Source organism: Hippoglossus hippoglossus, chromosome 16 (genome assembly GCF_009819705.1).
Source record: "Hippoglossus hippoglossus isolate fHipHip1 chromosome 16, fHipHip1.pri, whole genome shotgun sequence".
NCBI classification, from domain to species: Eukaryota; Metazoa; Chordata; class Actinopteri; order Pleuronectiformes; family Pleuronectidae; genus Hippoglossus; species Hippoglossus hippoglossus.
In genome coordinates, this window is record NC_047166.1 from 7,594,634 (window position 1) to 7,614,086 (window position 19,453).

Consider the following 19,453-nt stretch of genomic DNA (forward strand, 5'->3'; position numbering starts at 1 on the left):
AAAAACACTAAAATCAAATAATTTTTATATGATTTTATGTGTACACAACATTCCTAATGTTTGAATAATTATAATAGATATTCTTTTTTTTTGTATTTGGCCTGTTGAAAATCCTTATACGTCATTGACCCGTATATGTGAACCAGAGATTGAGCTTCCAATAATGTATCACCGACATAATAGCCATGATGTCATCACTGAAATATATAAGTTAAGTAGAGCAAACCTATTTTAGGAAACTGGATTGTATATCAGAAGTCTTCCGTATCCCAGGGGATGTGAAGCTGTATTGTTCGGGACTTCCCTTTTCAGGTGGCAGTTTTTGCCCTGTGGTAAGGTCTTACAATTAATAATGGTATGTAAATATAATTTGGTGACAGGAGGACAAAAAAAACTTTTGTACATGGTTTAAAGTCCAACCCCTACTTCCTCATAAGCCCCCCTCCGTTTCTTTCCAGTGTCTGTCCCTCCCTTTTCACAACAGCCCTCCCTGCGTCCCTGTGCTCTTGCCCCTCCTTTTGTCAAGTATCAACAGGCAAACCTTTAGTAGTCCACACCCCTGCACTCCACACTCATGTGCATGCTTACAGTGACAGTCAAGATCAGCGGCTGTGATGAGATCTGCTGGGAATCGACTCACCAGGACAGATCTTTCTACTTATCTGCAGGATTTGAGGATCCACTGAAGGAATGACAGAGCTGTGATGCAGCTGTAAAGGGCACAGGAGCGTGAGATGACTGTGGACACAGATTTCTGTCCTGATTGGGAGATTTCAATAAGGAGTGGCTGCTGTGGTTTTTACTCAACTTCTGTAGTGTAGGAGTGGGTTGCTAGACTCTCATTTGCAGGTTTCAAGTTTTCCCAAAACTTGAAAACTTCCTCAAACCTTTGTTGTGCAGCCAAATCCTGTCTCCTGGTCGTCTTCACCCTTTCACCAGCACCACCAACAATGGACCTCACTCTGTGGCAGTACCAGTTCCGGATCATCATGCTGGGGGACTCCACGGTGGGCAAGTCCTCCCTGTTGAAGCGCTACACCGAGAACATGTTCCTGGAGTCCATAAACCAGACGGTGGGTGTGGACTTTTATGTTCACTTCCTGGAGGTGGAGCTCGGGGTGCGTGTCAAGCTGCAGTTCTGGGACACAGCAGGACAGGAGAGGTTCAGGTGAGGACAAACTCATCTCAAAACAAAGTGTCTGTCCTCTATACTAGTGGTAGTTATAGCCTATATTTGGATTCTTTCCATGAATGGATGTCTTAATATATTAGATCTGTACAAGACATCTTTAAGCACAAGGCCTGGTAATAAAGAATTTAATCAACTATCCATATGAACAACCAGTGCTTATCCTCGTTTCACCAAACCTGTTAATCAGGTGTTTGCTTTCAGTTGTGGCTCTGTATCCAGACTCTAACAACAACACCAGTGTGCAGTGTTTACACACATACAGCAATTGCAATGCTTAGAATGGGGGAAAAATGCAGATCTTTGAAAAGGCGTTATTCTCCATGCCAAGCATATTTAATGAAAGGCCGACGAGTAACTTGTTTCGTTCGGTCTCTAAATTCATTATTCCGCTTCTCCAGTTGAATGAACCGTAGCAAATTGCAACGTGTGCCTGTTTGTGTTTACCTCCTCTCTGCATGGTATCTGTAGCCTGCTTCTCCCACATGAGTCAGCTAAAAGCTCTGGCAAATCAAAGTATTCTAATGGAGAAGTCATTTTTCACCGAGCGGCGGCTGCTGTACTAAGCCTTTCCTTTGGTTTAAACACCCGGTAATTCATGGGGGAAGTATGCCGCTTGACAGTTTGATGATTAGGATGAAAAAGTCAGTGGTTATCAAGTTCTTACAGAAGCAGGATCTTTGTCAATGTGCTTATCTAAAAGATCTCGGCTCAAACAATGTGGAGATTTAGGTGAGTATTTGCTCACTGGAACAGGAGGTGGTACCAAAGGCTGAACTCTGCACTGCCTTGTGTGGGTTTTCTCTCAAATATCCTTCCAGCGAAAGATCAGGAGGTAGAAAGGGTTGTCCACTAACCAGAAGGTCGGTGGTTTGATCCCTGGCACATCCAGTCTATATTCTGAAGTGTCCTTGCGCAAGATACTGAAATGGCTCTAGATGACTGTGATAGAAAAGCACTGTATGTAGAAGTGTTGTTTCAATGTCTGTGTAAATGGGTTAATCTAAAGCACAGAGTGGTCGATAAGACTGGAAAAGCACTAACGTTGACTTTCTTCCATGTGTGTTTTCCTCAGGTCAGTGACCCGTTCTTACTACCGCAACTCAGTCGGAGGCCTGCTGGTGTTCGACATTACCAACCGCGCCTCCTTTGACCGTATCAAGGATTGGCACACCGAGGTGTGCGAACGAGTGCAGCCGCACAAGGTTCTGTTTGTCCTGGTGGGACAAAAGAGCGACCGGGACGCTGCGGGAGAGAGGGCGGTGAGTCGAGAAGAGGCCGAGAAACTGGCCGGGCAGCTGGGGATGCCGTACCTAGAGGCCTCCGCCAAGACGGGCCACAATGTGAAGGAGTCTTTCGAACTCCTGGCTCGTCGGGTCTACCAGGGTCTTTTGAGCGGGGAGGTCGAGCTTCAGGAGGGCTGGGACGGAGTCAAGTGTGCTGCCCCGCAGGCGCTGCAGCTGCAAAGAGCCAGTCAGGCTACGGTCAGCAAAGCCTCCAACAGCAACAAGAAGTGCTGTGGTTGAACTGTGGACTGACTCTGACATTTAAGTGGTGACCATCAGCCAACACACCCATATGAAATGCATTAGCACCTTTTGTTGTGAGGATACAAGCTTCAATACTTGTTAGCAAGGGACTAATTTGTGTAAATTTTTTGTGACGTAAATTTTGACATTCTAAATAGGTGAAGATTGAACTTTAAAAACAAAGGTTTTGTGTTTTAGTCGAGCAAGGCCACTTATTGGTCCAGAAATAGTAAATAAACCGTACCCTGATTTGCACTTTTTAGTACCATTAGCAAACATTAGCATAATATCAAGTTATAGTATGATGCTCTGAAATATCACGTTAGCATTGTCTCTGTGAGCAAAGTGTGATAATAGCATATGACCCAATCCTGCCAAAGGTCAGCAGAAAGATTAGCGTTCTCTTATGTGAGCTACACGGGCCACATGTGATCAGACGACTCCAACATGGACCAACAGGTCATAGCTTGACCGTAGTTGAGTAAGAAGACGGACTTGATGACGTCCTGAGGCTGGAGCTTTTTCCTCTTTCAGATCAGATCAGATGATGAGTTTGTTACCACCACATTCTGTGTTCATCTTCCCTTCCACTGAGTCTGGGACCTTTTGAGACCCGTGCATTGGAAAGGTGGATTCCAACCTGCACGGTCTGGGCTGTCCGAGGGTTCTTAGGACATATGAGGGGTCATTTTACGCATCGCTTTTACAAATCCAAAATGACGAATGATTCAAAATATAACAGGGGGTGCAAGAAAACACTGGTTTCTTTGAGGACTTTCAACCCAAAAAAGTTTTGGAACCGCTGCACAGGGAATTTCTGCTTTTACCTCCAACCTTAATTTTCTGGACATAAATCTGTGATTCTTGTATTTTGTTCTGTCAATAAATGGCAGCAGTTAAGTTATTGGTTCCCCTGGTTGATTATAAACATCACCCCAGGCCCTGATGTGAACTAATCATCTGGGCCTGAGCTGTTATTTAGAAAGGGCTTTTGTGTTCACTTCTAACTGCACAGCATCCTGCGAGTGACTAAAAAACTCTGGGGTGCCTTTGGATATTGTCCTTTTGAAATGTTGTGAGAGGTTTCCATCGAAATTACTGTTCATCTGGCTGATGAGCAACCTCTTGTGTTTCTGCAAGTTTATTTTGCTAAAGACACACGGATCCACTGATCTGTGTCCTTGGTTGACAGCAAATATACAAGATCGCAAGTAAAATGACTATTTAACAAAAATAAATGTATGTTTTGCTTTGGTTTGACCCTTTCAAATGTGATGTATGTATTTCTTGAACTTAAATGATTTTCAATCACAAATATGAAGAATCTTATTTGAATGGAAAGCAAATGACTTGCATTAGTAATGACCTTAAATGTAACCCTTTCCTAAGTATGTGGCTCCCTTAGCTAACTTCACTGTGGCGACAGAAGCCATACTCCAAAACGTCTCTTTTTTCATAATATCAGTAATTTATTGATTGTAATTTTTTTATTTAATCTGACATTGTGAAAAATCAATATCTGGGGATCATTTCCTTTACCATTATTTTCTAACCAATTAGGTAAATTAGGCAAACTTCAATACAGAATTTACAACAACTGTTGAATTAAGTGTTATAAAACCTACAACATTGAGTAACAATACAGAAAATACATGTAAACAACAAAGTAAAAGAATTTACTGTTTGTGCGGCCACTATTTGCAGTACAGGAACTTGTTATCATAAACCCTCTATGTATTAAAACAAACTATAATCAACAGCATTAAAAGAGGGTTAGATGGAGAGGGATGCCCAGATACTTTACGATGATCTATTATTGTCAAGATAACACCAAAGATCGGTTTAAGGAGGCAGAAGATTCTGTAACATTCGCATCCAAATGCTCTCCAGTATCAAAAGGCACACTGGATACAGCAGTGGTCACAATAAAAGGATTATTCCAGTAAATGTTTATTCACAAAAATGCAACGAACAGTGTTCTGCCAGGCTTAGCTCGATGGAAACAAAACATAATCAGAGACAATAATTACATAATTGCGTGGTGGTCCTGGCAAAACACTCAAATGTTAGAGACATGGCAATGATTCACGAATGTCAAAAGAAAAATATACCCCCTTTTCTTACCCTTAGTCCAAAAGATTCCACTTAAAAAGGAAAATAATCAAATAAAAACTATCCAAAAAGAAAAGACATTAGACAGAGAGGGTCAACATTTTAGTTTACAGTCTTGTTATTTTTTGGTTGTCTTACGGATCAGCGCCATTCTCTGAAAGAAAAAAAGAGAAAAATGTCAGGTCAATAATAATTTATGTGCATTCCAATACAAAACAGGTTGATATTACAGACAAATGCAAGAATGAAAATTAACAGTTAATGTTTGTCAACCAGTGCAAACTTAAAATGTACCATTAACACGTCCAACAGAAAGAAAGCATTCTATGACTCACCTGTTTGTGAGCCTCTGTGGTGCAGGCCTTCTTGAACGGCCGGATTTCATCTGAGCCATAACCAGGAATCCACATATTCCACTGGCGTTCTGCAGGAAATAAAATTATGAATAAATTATTGCACACCATCAAAAAGACATGAGCTGTTTGAACTACTCAGACCTTACCCAAAATACTTGAGTAAACTCAGTCTATCAGAGAATGTCTGTCTTGCCACAATCTACTTTCCATCTCATTTCCAACTATTGTTTAAAATGTTACTGTTACATTTTAAAAGGATAAAACATTAAAAACTCAATGATCCCCACATCAAATTGGAATGAAACCGGGGGCATAATATTCCTGCTACAGCCATCTTTGAAAGACATCATACAGGATAAATTTCTGTGACCTGAAGAGACAGACTAAATCCAACTTTGTGAAAATATTCAGTGGAACAATCTTGCAAAAAAGCCACTGGCAACTTACCAAGATGTAACTGAACATCCTTCACCTCCAAGGTGTTGGACTTGCGATGGCGAGCCAGTTGACAGGCTGCTGTCACTACACTCTCTATAAAGTCGTCTGCAATTTGTAGCAGCATCTGAGAAAAGACAGGCGGTTTGAAATCCATCAATCATGGTCAGTAAAGGAAAGCAACACTCCACAACAGCTGGAAAGTCCCTTGTGTTTTTCGGCTGCTCACCCCATTTATCATGCAGCTTAGCTTTCAACAGAATTAAGTTTCAAAATGATGGATGTGCAGCGGAATGGGGACGCTTTAGGGCAGCAAGAACATGTAAGTGGTTTTCATTTCACTGAGAAAAATGCGCTGCTGCTTATTTTTTTACTCGATGCTTATAAAGAAAACATCTAAATACAATGTTCATTTCAAACTGCAATTAAAACCACAGACAGACCTCCTCAACATCTTCATCCAGCTGCTCATTTGGGTCAATCTCTCTCACCAGGTCCTGGAGCTTCTTCTTACTAAGAACCTGAACAGGAAGCAGAAGAATATATTAGTTAAATACATTTAACTTAGATTGTTACAGAGTGTGTATGCTGTGTGCTCTCTAAAGTAGTCTAGTGTTGGCCTGAATTCAGAAGTTAACAACATTCATCATCATCATCATCCACTGTGGGAGCTGTTGGGTTTCTTTATAATTGTTAAGGTCTTGACCTTCTATGTAAAGTACCTTGAGATAATGTATATTATGATTTGTCACTATTGAATTGAATTGAATTTTTGTTATTTAAAGGCAAAGGGAATTTTTTTGGGGTTAAAATATATCTGATATTCATTCTAAGTAGAAATAAAGTCTTTGTGCCAAACACAATACAATTGTATACAAACCAGCCGAATACATATAATCTGTCACTGATCATTTGAGGTGGAGAAACAAGATATGAATAATAATAAATACTTTTAACATGAGCCTGATCCCTCTTTGGGCAACTCTGATACTAAGGAGGATTAGCTCTTGATAATGAATTAATAGTTAAAGCCATAAACACTGTGGAGACAGTCAGCTGTCAAGTAGAGAACTGACAAACTTGAGCTTTGTTCCAAATCGTATCATAATTCAACATACACATTAGATAAAACTAGCTCTTCTAGGATATAAGATCTTCTGTATTACCAAACAGTTTTTTAGCCCTTACTTGCAATAGAAATGTTAGATCCTTGTGTGTGTGCAGTGTAAGCAGCCGACTGACCTGAGATCCTTCTGGACTAGTTCTGCCAGCAGGACCAGGGGCCCCCAGGACCTTAACAGCCGCTGTGGTGCTGTTAGCCATGCTGGTGGCTACAGGAAGCGTGGAGTTCCTCAGGAAGTTAAGTTATTGTGTCTCCGCTGTGTCTGAGTCCTGAGTGAGAGTCCAAGATCAGCACAGGTAAGATGTGTCGTCTTCTGACAGGGACCACGTCTGTAAACCTGGAGGGAAATCAGAAATATTATACATCTTTATGTAGCAGGGTTAAATTGACAGCTTCAACCACACAGTAGATTCGTTATAGGTAAATCCATCAAGGTTTTATTTTACTTCTAATATTTGTTCTACTCAATTTGCTGATTTCTATCTCCTCGATTGTATTATTTAAATTTATTATTTTCCTTTTCTTGATTGACAGGAAACAAAAGTAAAAACACGATTTAATTACTGAAGTTTTAATCTTTCTCCAGTTGTGTGTTGTATACATTCGGTTCTGTAGAGAGTGTTTTTTAAATCTGTACAACTTTCACCACTTCTCTAAAGACAGGCTTGCTACCTGTGTAGCTGCGAGACACATGTAGCGGTTTAGCCTTAAACAGCCTAATCGATGTATTCCCGGTATTTAGTAAGTATTCGCAAATTAACACCACGTTTATAAAATACCGACCCAACAAATGTAAGTTCCCAGTGGTTGTGCGTCTTAATCAAACGAAGCAAACGAGTAAAAAATCCGAAGCTAACGTTACATTATGTGCTAAAAACAATAGCCGCTACCAAACTGTTGGGTTAGCCGCACAGGCTAATCTGGCAGCTAATCCAGCGGCGCTGCTTTGTGCTCGCTGCATCTTGGATTTAGACGTGAAAGGACAAACTCACCCGGTTAAACAAACACTATCTGTCCATGTCCACGTCGCCGTTGTCCGAAATATGAGGATTGGACACAGAAAACCCGCCTCGGACGCGTCCGCACAGCTAGCAAATATGATCGGGGATAATTTTCACTACTTCCGCCCTGTTCACAACTGTTTCCGGTGGCAACGCTTCCCCTCTACACTGCTCCCTGCTGGTGACATTGGAGGACTACATCAATATACCAGGATGGATCATGTACCAAGAGTCATATTTAAATAAAATCTTAACTTAAACACTTGATCTCAGAGCAGTTTCACACCAAACAAACTCAGAAATATATAAATCAATACTGTCAAATAACAAGTGTGCATGAAAAAAAGTCCATAGCAGGGATGACACAAATTAAACATCGTAATACACATTCACACATTTACACCAAAAAGCTCTAATCTATCTTAACAATGAAATAAATAGTAATAAGCCAAAATAATACTCAAAGTAGCAAATTGGTGTTTATTATTAATATGTGTGCAGTAATGCAATGCATGCACATATATTATTATTCCCCATACTATCGTCAGTATTCTTGGTTCTTCTTCCTCAAATTTCGTCCCGCTACTCCTCCCACAGTTTTTGTCACACATAAATAACCCTTCGCCAAATGGTTCGCTCATAAATTGCGAATAACAGCAGACATTTTTGGAGTGGGAGCCAATGGGAGCCTTCATCAAATTAACGAGTGACACTGTCAGTGGTCATGGATCACAGGAATCTTTAATGTCTTAGACAGTCTCTCTCTCTCTCTCTCTCCTCTCTCCCTCTCTCTCCTCTCTCTCTCTCTCTCTCTCTCTCTCTCTCTCTCTCTCTCTCTCTCTCTCTCTCTCTCTCTCTCTCTCTCTCTAAACCAGACAGTCTAAATCCCAGTGGATAATTCATGTGGATTATGGATACCATTAAAACAAGAAACCCATAATCAAAACACTATGGCCAGTAACTAACCCATGACTAGTACACTAGACTCTATATAACCACAAGGAATCAGGTGCAGATGCATCATAACAAATGGCTGTAAACCATCCAAAAGGTATTTGGTCAATTTTCGAAGAAGTATTTCTATATTAAACAGTAATATGCTTTAAGTACAGAGGTTTGTAGTAGATGCAGCAAGACTCAAAGCTTAATATCTGACTGCGAGGGAAAATCGAATACTTCAGAGTCACTCAGTCTAAAGATGTCAAGTGCAAGTGTGCGTAGGCCACAGCAAAGTATCTGTGAGAGCTTGACAGACCGAGTATCTTTCGATTCTGTCTCCTGCTCAGCTCTGGTTAACAGCTAATGAATCAAAGGTCAAAGAAAATGAAGCGTAAAATGTTTGCTTGTCCGGCATCAGATATCACGCCAGGGATTTTCAAAGCTCTGTGGCAACAAGTCGAGACTACTTTCCAATTCCAGTGAAGGTCTCCAGAGAAACACCGGCCTCTACGACGAGAGGCTCAGCCTGAGAACGTGATAGGCCTCACTCCCCCCAGAGACAGATGACGTGCTGGGAGTGGATTTGATTATTGGAGCAGGTTTTCTTCCCCATTTGCTGTTCACATAAATAATATTTCAGGCATGAATTCTCATCAGCAAATATAAGTCAAGGCCACAGACATATAATACGGCTTATTGAGCCATTTATTCTCGGCTGTGTGATGATTTGCATGGATTGTTTTTTCTTTTGGTTTGAGAATTTGAATCCACTTCCTGCAAAACAAAGAAATGAAAGCCACTCCTCCACTGCCTCATAGATAAATACTGAGCAAACTTTCATTTCTGATTAGAGGCTGCGTAGCACTGCACACTGTTTGTCTGATACTGGAGAGCTTTTCCACAGCCATGAAAGTACTTCTTGTTGCTGCAGTGGTCGTCCTGATCCACGGCAGTTATGGTAAATATGCTCTTATTCCCTCGTGTGCCGTTTAACAGTCTCATCTGAGAGTGGAGTTGTATTGTAATGGGTTATTGGTTTAGTCTTCTAGTCTACTTCTTCTTTTTTTCAAAATGATATTCAAACAGTTGCTATTTCATGGTTTTTATTTTGATATGTGTGTGTGTGTGTGTGTGTGTGTGTGTGTGTGTGTGTGTGTGTGTGTGTGTGTGTGTGTGTGTGTGTGTGTGTATATCTATATATATATGTGTGTTTGTGTGCGTGTGTTTTTGTGTGTTTGTTTGTGCATGTCAGAGCTTGTTTGTCCTCTAGAGGAAACAACACATTCTTCTGTAACACTGCTGGGAATCCCCTTGTGGTTTCAAGTCTCAGACTAAAACAGGAAGTCTTGGTGGACTTATCTTGAAACTGCCACGAAGAACAATTAAATGTTTTTATATATTGTCCAACCCCCATATTCAGTTATCATATGTGTAAACATTGTGTGAAGTGTTTTCATTGTGCCGTAAATCCTCCCTGAGGTGAAAGGCAGATTGGCTCTGTCGTCACTTGTTTGCTCAAAGTGGAAGAACCTGCTGCTGCTGGTCATGTGGCTGTGGTGACATTGAGAGTACATTGGCTGTTTTCCAGCAGGAGCCTGAAACAAACGACAGGAAAAGGGAGAGGTTGTTTCTCAAAGTTTTACACAGAGCAGCAGTTAGATCCCCCAGCGCTGGTCAACACGCCCGAGCCCACCCCCTGAGGCCACCTCCCCGCGAATCTATTCAGGATGAAATCAATAACCTCTGTCATCTCTGTCCACACGCAGCCACTTTGCTCATTAAAGGGCCGACCCAACTGGTTCTGGAGGGAGACAGGGTCACACTGGAGTGCAGCTACTCAGACTCTGAGCTCAACATCAGCCAGGTCCACTTTGAGGTCTTCTCCAAGGTGAGCAAAGACAATGTGTCCCTCCCCCTTGTTCACTTTTCCTACATTAGTTGCCATGAAGCATAGAATTTCTGAGCACACCCCCATGTAGCGTATCAGATTTTCTCCAATGTCAAATGATGTATAACATCATTTATCCATATTCAAAAAGCTGGGGGGAAACGTATCCGTCTACTTAAGCAGTTTAAGTCGTCCGGCTAAAAGAGAAGCAAAAGCTATCATATTTCTTGCTTGACAACTTTATTGTTATTGTTTGAGGTATCATTAGACAAGAGTATAGATTAATCATTTTATTATGCTGTTTTTGAAATGCAGTGTGATACTTTACCCAGCCTTTACAGCCTTAACTCATTTGCATTGCCTGCTCCTGGATGTGGAAGCTGCTTTATGTAAATATCCCATCATGCAGCTGTCCGCTGTGTGGTTTAGCACAGTCGGGAATTTATGAAAACTGTAATAGATGAAATGCAATCCATGAAAATCCTCGTTGCAATAATGTGACGTGATTATGTCACTTTTGAATAACACCTGAATCTCAGAATATGCAGTTAAACAGACCAACAGGCATCTTCCACAACAATGATCAATGTCGTTTTTTTCCTTGTGTTTTGACCTTAACTCCCTTAAATACGTCACTTTCTTATCATCACAGTGGAACAGCCAACAAAATATGACAAGATAAATGAAAGTGTCTCCTTTCTCTGTGTCCCCTTGTTCTCTTTTCTTTCTCTCCACCAGTATTTGCAGGGCTGGCATCAGATCTACGAGCGCTCTTTGGTGCTTCTACTCGATGGAAACCGAGCTGACAGCTGACAGCCTGCTCCTGACTATCCCCCAACGCAGGGAGTTACTTTCAGGGGCCTTATCGCTGCGTGTCCACCGCGGAAATGTGACCGAGCCAGACAACTCCTCCCAGCCGCTGGCCTTTCAAAGTGCATTGTGAGTGCCTCGGGCCGGGGTTGATACGAGTGGGAGCCGTGTGTGGGAGCTGTCTGCTGAAACTCTGTGAAACAATGACTCTGTGACTCTGTATTTCCCTGTTGCCAAATTGAGAAACCTTGGTTTTTTTTCATGTCTGTGTTCCGCAAAGGTCGAAGAGATTTCTGCAGGAATATGATAATAACTTGTGTAAATACAGTGTGTGGCGTGCAAATAAGATATAGTTTCACCTTCCGATAAGGCATAGCTGAGAATACTGACATAGAGGGGACCTGAAGATACACTGGTAAACACAAAGAGAAACTCTGAATCCTTATTTCCAACCAGCAGGAAGTAAAGATCAATCTTTCAAACACCGTGGACACAACTTTCCTCACAGTGCGAGACAGAAAAACACATTAATAATTACTAACATGAGAAATATCAATGCAATGCAGCCACGCAACAAAACAGCGGCGCAGGTCCAATGCTAACGCTGCTTTAGTTATGATATCTTGACTACAGTCTCCAAACAGGAAAAGATGCACCGACCCGGCAGGATACCCGATAGCACGAAATACCATCCGTGCCATAGCTGGTCATATTATCAGCGTCCTCTATCTTCTCGGTGTCATCAAATCGACAAATCGTAATGCTGTTGATATGGCTCCTCGGACTCATGGGGGGAATCAATAAGAGGCAAAGATTAGACGGACAAAAGGCCGAAGGAGACGGTGGAGGAGAGAAGCCAGGAGCTGGATGGACGTGGGCCATTTATTGAGATGGAAGAGAAAATGAGCCATTATTCACAACACTGCCTCTCTAAAGACTTCGATAAGATGAAGCCTATTATCGTTATTATCGATTGCCCGGAACACTCTGCACCACTGGGGGGGGGGCGTTCATACTTGAGCCTGTTTGCTCGAATATGCTTAAATGATGTAATCGTTTACCAGCTGCTAGCACAGCAAACATAGTGCACATCCCAGACGTAGCTTCAGCTGACTTTCTTGCTTCATTAATGCCTCCTCCTCCTCCTCCTCTTCGTTTCAGACATGGGGGAAGTGTCACTGACCAGGGAAGGCTACACCCGCTACCTGGGTGTCCCGAAGGACCTGAAGGTGCAACTCAGGGATGACGTGGTGCTCAAGTGCTCTGCCAGCTCGTCAGAGGAGCTAAGCTACTTCTGGCACAAGAAGGTGAGGCAGCCTCGGGAATGTGCACAGTGGCAGTGTCCTCATTATGCTTTTGGATACATGTCATTCTGTCTCCCTCCCCCGTCCTTCGATGGTGACCTCTTTATTTCCTCCTCCAGTCTCTCCAGGTCTCTCTCGGCTCTCTCTCCTCCTCTAAACACACAAGCCACTCGTTCGCCCTGGCCTCTCCATCCCCATCCAAAGTGCTCGGTATTTAAGTGACCGGTTGGCTTATGCACCCTACCTCTCGCCGGGGGGATTGCAGCTCGCCCACTTACAGAGGATTAATAGTTTAATGAGGTCTAGACAAGAGCCAGTCAACCTGAAAACAATTATGTGGAGAGATTTCTAATGATTTTTTTAGTGTTTGGTTTACCGACATTGAATTATTCAACTGGTCTCCACGCAGAGCGGAGAAACCTCTCGCCCGAGGGAAATTAAGACATCTCTGTGTAAAATGCTATTGTGACAACAGGCATGTAGAACAAGAGCTAAGTTGAGATGAGTGGGGAGATGCGCTGTGCCCTGGTGATGACAACGGGGTATTACACTTTTCAAGGTGTCATCCACATCACCACTGGCAGGTAACAGGTGTAATGAAGCTGTGAGGATATATCTTGGGAACGGAAGAAAATAATGACTCAGTTTCCTCTTCTGTTTTTCTTCTTGATTGATTCTTGGTTTGGGGTTAATATACTTGTTAAATGGTCACAGCTAATCCTGGTTTTAAATGGGCTTACAAATGCAAATCCAAGACAGTGGATATTTTATCCGGCCGATACCGTTTGTCCTCCACGCGATTACCCGTTGTTGTGTTTTTGTCGTTTGTTGAATATACAGCTCTGACATTTCGATGAAGAATAACATGCGTGAGTGACAGCTTCATCACCTGGAATCAGTTACCGCACCGTCGCTCGTGATCCACCTGTTGATGTTCTCCTGCTTTATTTACATAAGTCACATGACCTTTGGAAAAGAGGAAGGACAGGTTCACAGACATGATGAGATGAGATGGAACGTTTGATGGGAAGTGTGTGCGTTTGTGCGTGTGTACGCCCACTGTATGTTTGACAGGCCTGGATATGGCGCAGGAAGTGGCATCAGAATGGCCCACTTTGACAGACAGTCGCCATGGACACATTGGCCCCTGGTAATGACAGCAGGACAGAGGCAGAAACAGGCCACTGCTTTGGGAGCCGGTGGATTTGCATACAAAATGCTGCTTTGGCCAGACCTGGCCTTTATGGAAAATCCTCTTAATTCAGATCCATTCAAATTGAAATAGACTTTCTTGGCAGGAGCTGCAGCTCTCAGGAGCCAAATCATTTGCATGGTGTAATGTCTTTTTTTTTTTTTTCTACCCCCCCCCCCCCCCACGTTCATTTGTTTTCCAATCCTTGTGTTTGGCCTATTATTTGTTTCCTCCCATGTTGGGCTCTGCCTCATAATAGTGCTGCTATTTTCGTGTCAACAATTCCTCCCGCTCCCTCGCCATCTCATTACGCGTTGTGTTAACAGTGTGTCTTCGCGGCATCATTCTTTGCGGATGAAGGTGTTATCTGGGTTATTGACTTGTGTCAATGTGTGATTCATTGGGATTACAGCCCAGGTAAATACACTTCCCTCAGGACTTTGCAGCCTGTTGTTGGAGGTCCACACACCAGGAGATGTTTCTGCCCTTCTGACTCCGTCCCATGACCATTGACATTACTGACGTCCATGTCTCCATATCTTGTTCTGCTTTGCTTTCTTTCTTTGTCTTTCTTTGCACAAATTTACACTTTCACTTTCTGTCTTTCTCTTTTATCAATAAGCTTTGTTTAGTCTCAATCTCTCCTGTGCTCTCTTTCACTTTATACTTTTTACTTTCAACGGCCTGCAAACTGTCCCGCCAACAAAATATCGGTTTCTTTCACCCTCTTACACGCTCCCATGTCTTTTCATCTCAGGGTAGCGACTGGATCCTGCCGTCCTCCACGCTGACACTGAAGAAGGTGAGCGCGGAGGATGAAGGAGAGTACACTTGCAGGGCTCAAAATCCTGCCGTGGAATCACTCAGCAAGAAACAATCAGTCAGAATCACCGTTCTTCCGGGTAAGAAAACACTTCATCTACACAGACGAGGACTTTCTGAGTTCACAGCTTTCTTTCTTCACTTCCCTGTTCTAAAAACAGGTTTGTTATTTCCTTGTAACTGTTGAGAAATTTATCTGGAAGCATCACCGGGGCAAAAAAAAAAAAAAACCTGGTCTATTTCCTCTTAAATCAACTTCTCAAATGTGACCAGAGAGGTCAGGTGTTTGGGTGCACTCACGTCATCAGGATGTTATCATTTATCTTTAATGCCTAAAATCTTTTAAGGAAGTAGTGCAAGGTTGAGGTTCAATTTATCTTCCACAGAAATTCTGAAAAAGTAGGAAGTGGACCACGATGCTCCGACAAAGAGAGGTGACGACATTTAAGAAAACACCTCACACCGAAAAGGTGACGGAAAGTCCCAAATGAAATTACCTCTCAAATGTCAAAGGACAGCAGCAGTAACTTTAAAGGATGAGAGGATGAAGCTAACACACAAAACAATATTCTACCTGACCTTTGAAATGACAGAAATGCCCCATATAGAGCAGAGTCAAGAGACACAGAAAGTGAATTTCGTGTGCAACTCATTGTTTTATTTATTTATTCATTTTATTTTATTTTATCCCATTTATTTCGTTATATTTGTTCTTAAATGATTCAGATGCTCCACAAGGCATCGGCTGACTGTGGCTCAGGGGGTAGACAGGGTTGTCCACTAACGGGTAGGTCAGTGGTTTGATGCCCGGCTCCTCCAGTCTGCATGCTAGTGTCCTTGGGCAAGATACTGAACCTAAAACTGCCCTTAATGGCTGTGCTGACAGTGTGTGATAGAAAAAGCGCTGTGTACAGAAGCATGTGTGTAATGTGTAAATGTGACTTGTAGTTTAGTGTATTTATATAGCACTGTGAGTGATATATACAAACAGTCCATTTATCATTTACCATGAGATTTTCTAAAATGATCCGAGCGTGTACAGTACTTTGCAGTACATGATAATTATCGGTGACAGACGACGGACAGTCAGTTGATTGGAAGTCTGGTTGTCTGTCAGCGTTTACAGATGGATAATCTGCAGAGCGACACTTTGTCTTTGTCTGAATCGACGGACTCATCGCTCTCATTTCTCCTGAAACATGAATATTGTGTTCAAGCGGAGGACTAATTTCATTACAACATTGTAACTAATCCAATTTACAGCACGTCGTCTATCTTCATCATCTTTATCACTGACCTGCGAGATGACTGCACTGTGTGTTAATGCACTGCAGTTTTTAAACATCCTCCTCTCACCCTGCAGGATTCATAGGCCTCGTGATTCCAATCACTGAAATTACACAACCTCTAAAAACGCAATTAAGCCAATGCACGTTATTTATTATGTTACAGTTATCTTATTACTGCAGCAATCGACTCATTGGTCACTGTGCTCCTCGCTGTCTCCAGCATCTTCTCTGAAGCACATGTACTAATTAAAAAGGTAATAATTTCTTGAAGCTGGAAGAAATGTTTGCTCAACCTCGGAGGTACGTTGAGCAAATGCCACATGTCGCTGTTGTGGCTTTGAAGTTGCCCCTACTAGGCGGTGCAACGATTCCTGGTGCTAACCCGCGTGTGACTCCAGCTGCCAAGAAATCCTCTTAACATAAGGAATTACTGATTACGTGAACAGACACTGCATTGTGTGTGTGTGTGTGTGTGTTGCTGCTTCGGATTGTCATTACCTCAAATTTTCAATGTTTACTTTTTCCAGCGCTCAAAGGAACAGTTTCAGAAAGTAAAGTCCACTAGATTTACTTTTTAAAATATTTGTAAATGTGGAAATTCATGCACATAAAGTACATAATCAGAATTTTTTTTCATATTAATCACAGGTAGACTTCTTGAGACGGCTGTAGAACTCTAAAAAAGTCTGAACTTCTGACATACACTCTCTCATCCCACACAAACAAACAGCAGATACTGTTAGATCCTCGCCCGGAGGCAGGGAGATCATAGTTTAGCTGATTTGAGATTCCATGTGATGCATTTTTCCCTTCATGTCTGACTGATCCGTCCCGCAGAGGATGCCCCCTGGTACGAGTCCAGTAATGGCCGTCTCATTCTGATGACCTCGGCGGCGGCTGTGGCTCTCTTGGTGTTCATCCTCTCTGTGAGCGTGTTCCTGTGCCGCAGGGCCAAGCACACCAAGACCATCAAGGGACCGATGTAAGCAAAGACTGTCTGTGTGTTTGTGTCTGCTCCTCTGTCATCATAAACAATCCCTCTGCTCTTTGCTGGCGATGCTCGTCTTAAATCATGTTCAAAATCTGATGGATTGCGTGCCTCTAAACGCAAGTAAGTGTATGTGTGTGTGTGTGTGTGTGTGTGTGTCTGTGTGTTTGTTTGATTTCTTTACAATGCTTTATGCACCTTCCTATTTTCCCTAACTCAGCCTCAGTGTCTCCTGCTAAAGTCAGATTTATATAACAGATATGAATAATTCTGCATTTTTTCCTCCTGTCTTGTGATACAACCACGGCCAATTCAGATACTGTGTGTGTACTTTGTATCGCAGCATGCACTTCAAATTGTGTGCATGTGCTTTGCCAAAATGTTATTCCGAAAGACCGCTCTGCAAATGTGCACACTTGTGCCTGTGTGCTTTTCATGTATTTTAAAATTGTGTTATTCACACGATATCTGAGTTTGCCTCTGCAGCTCCGACCTACTTGACCCAGTCCTTGATCTCGCTCACGCTCCCTCCTCTGCCGCGTGTTTCCACACACTTTTCTGCTTATGAAAAGCCTGAGCTAATATCACGGCTTTACCTCTGTGAACCAAAGCAATGATAGGAACATAAGTGAAAGTCCCATTAAACCTGCATGTTGACGACATGTTAATTTACACCTGACCCTGTGCAGCTTCGCTCATTAACTTCTTTCCACAGGGGCTGATAAAAGCCTTTTTTCATTTTCATTTTCAGAATTTCCATAAGTTCCATATTAGCGAATGCTTCATTTGTGATTTCCGTGTCTGTGTGGTTGTGTAGCGAGTAAAAGGTTTAATCCTCACAAACGTGGCTGAGCATGTGCCGCCATGAGTTTATATGAGCATGTGTGTCCAAAGAGGGACAGAGAGCGAAAGAGAGACAAATGGACTTTCATATCAACGGCCAGGTGTGGCTCCCTCACTCAGTTCTAGTCTATAATTTCCTCACTTATGCTTTTCGAGTGCCTACTGGGAGGTCGATATACTGGTAATCATGCTCCTCTGTCTTTCCTTCTTCTCTCCCCATCTCTTCAGCGACGACCACTCCCAGAAGAAGCCCATCTACCGAGGCAGCTCGGAGTCCCTGCCCTCTGCCTGCGGAGACAAACAGCCCCTGGTGTGACTGCACAGGCAGGTGGAAGGATGGGGGAGATCGGGGAGGAAGATAGAGCGAGAGGCAAGGAAGATGGAGTGGGTGGCCAAGAAATGAGGGATGGCATAGAAGGTATACTGAAAGAAGGAGGAAATGGTATAGGATTGTGGATGGTCACATTGGTGGAGGAGAGAGGGAGGACATGGAGGGAGGCAAGCCAGGGGGGGGGGGTGAATAATACAAAATAAGCAACAAGCTGGGTGTGAAAAAACCTGAAGGGCAAATGGATGCTTTAGAGAACCTGCTTTGCTTGTGGGTGTATGCAGTTATACATCAGGAACACAAAGGTGGGCAATTTTCTCTTCACTTATTCCGCAGCGTGGAAAATGGTGAGCTACGTTCTTAACAAATACCAATGCGGCGGCGGGGGGGGGGGGGGCGGCTCTTGTGTACTGTACGAGCTGAAAAGACTCGACGTACAATCCTCTCCTTTCTGTTGCAAACATAATTGCTGAGCTGTGTATTACCAATAAACCAGTTGGGTGACGGGGCAAGGTTTTATTTTGTTGATTTGTTTCCCTTACAACATTTTTTTTTTCAACCAGCTCAAAGAATCTGTGAAAATGTTGTTATGATCTCCGTGCCGTTGCAGCTCTCAAGCACATTGCACTTCACCGTTTAATTTACTGTACTTTACTGTATTTCTTCTAATATTAAATGGCTTTTTTCACTTTCCCTCCTCTGTGTGCCATCGATTTTGTTTCCACTTTAGAGATAAAAAGAGATTGCGGAATATTGACGACGTGGCGAGAGCCGGACACGCATTGCTTGCTTTGCCGCACATCTTCTTGTATATCTCCGTCTTGCATCAGCTTGTTTACCAACCTTCCCCCTTCAGTATGTAAGACCATACACGAAAAGCAATGTCTTGAACTCAGTGTCCCCCCCCCCCCCTCCCATTCGCCTATAAGCACATTCTCAGTCAGTTCAGCTCACAAAGAAAAGCACATGACCTAAAGTCTCACACGATTACACAAAACGAGAATAATTGCAAAGTCAGGTAACCTTGAAGCCTTGTCCATTCATTGTGAGACATGGTTAGCTCCCCGCTAGCTCTTTTGTTACCAGACTGGATTGAGTCTGTTCCGATCCCCCCCGAAAAAAAATCGTCATAGCCTACAACTTCATCTTTTTTAATTTTCTCCTCTGTTGCCTTGTAACCCTCAACGCTAGCGCCACAGCACCATCACTTATTACCATAACTGTGCTCATAATGCCGAGGATTTCATTATGCTTGTCTGTTGAAGTTATGTTGGGTTTTATGTGGTTTTATTATCGGTGTGTGGT

General features: G+C 42.7%; 3 protein-coding genes across 3 annotated transcripts; 2 read left to right on the top strand and 1 right to left on the bottom strand.

The window, feature by feature from the left end:
* Positions 1 to 542: 542 nt before the first annotated feature.
* Positions 543 to 2,838, top strand: rab42b (RAB42, member RAS oncogene family). The gene is made up of 2 exons (XM_034612017.1): positions 543 to 1,168; positions 2,265 to 2,838. The coding sequence occupies exons 1-2, from the start codon at positions 951 to 953 to the stop codon at positions 2,713 to 2,715; spliced, it is 669 nt and encodes a 222-aa protein (XP_034467908.1). The 5' UTR covers positions 543 to 950; the 3' UTR covers positions 2,716 to 2,838.
* Positions 2,839 to 4,173: 1,335 nt separating this feature from the next.
* taf12 (TAF12 RNA polymerase II, TATA box binding protein (TBP)-associated factor) lies at positions 4,174 to 7,893 on the bottom strand. Its single transcript, XM_034612018.1, has 6 exons — positions 7,737 to 7,893; positions 6,864 to 7,081; positions 6,065 to 6,142; positions 5,634 to 5,748; positions 5,166 to 5,254; positions 4,174 to 4,984 (listed from the first exon to the last, which is right to left on the bottom strand). The coding sequence occupies exons 2-6, from the start codon at positions 6,942 to 6,944 to the stop codon at positions 4,949 to 4,951; spliced, it is 399 nt and encodes a 132-aa protein (XP_034467909.1). The 5' UTR covers positions 6,945 to 7,081; positions 7,737 to 7,893; the 3' UTR covers positions 4,174 to 4,948.
* Positions 7,894 to 9,485: 1,592 nt separating this feature from the next.
* On the top strand, positions 9,486 to 18,838 carry si:ch211-79k12.1 (uncharacterized protein LOC568891 homolog). Its single transcript, XM_034610158.1, has 8 exons — positions 9,486 to 9,642; positions 10,451 to 10,572; positions 11,311 to 11,380; positions 12,544 to 12,689; positions 14,636 to 14,780; positions 16,827 to 16,971; positions 18,049 to 18,272; positions 18,328 to 18,838. Exons 1-7 carry the CDS (start codon positions 9,591 to 9,593, stop codon positions 18,134 to 18,136), a joined length of 768 nt encoding a protein of 255 aa, XP_034466049.1. The 5' UTR covers positions 9,486 to 9,590; the 3' UTR covers positions 18,137 to 18,272; positions 18,328 to 18,838.
* Positions 18,839 to 19,453: the final 615 nt, after the last annotated feature.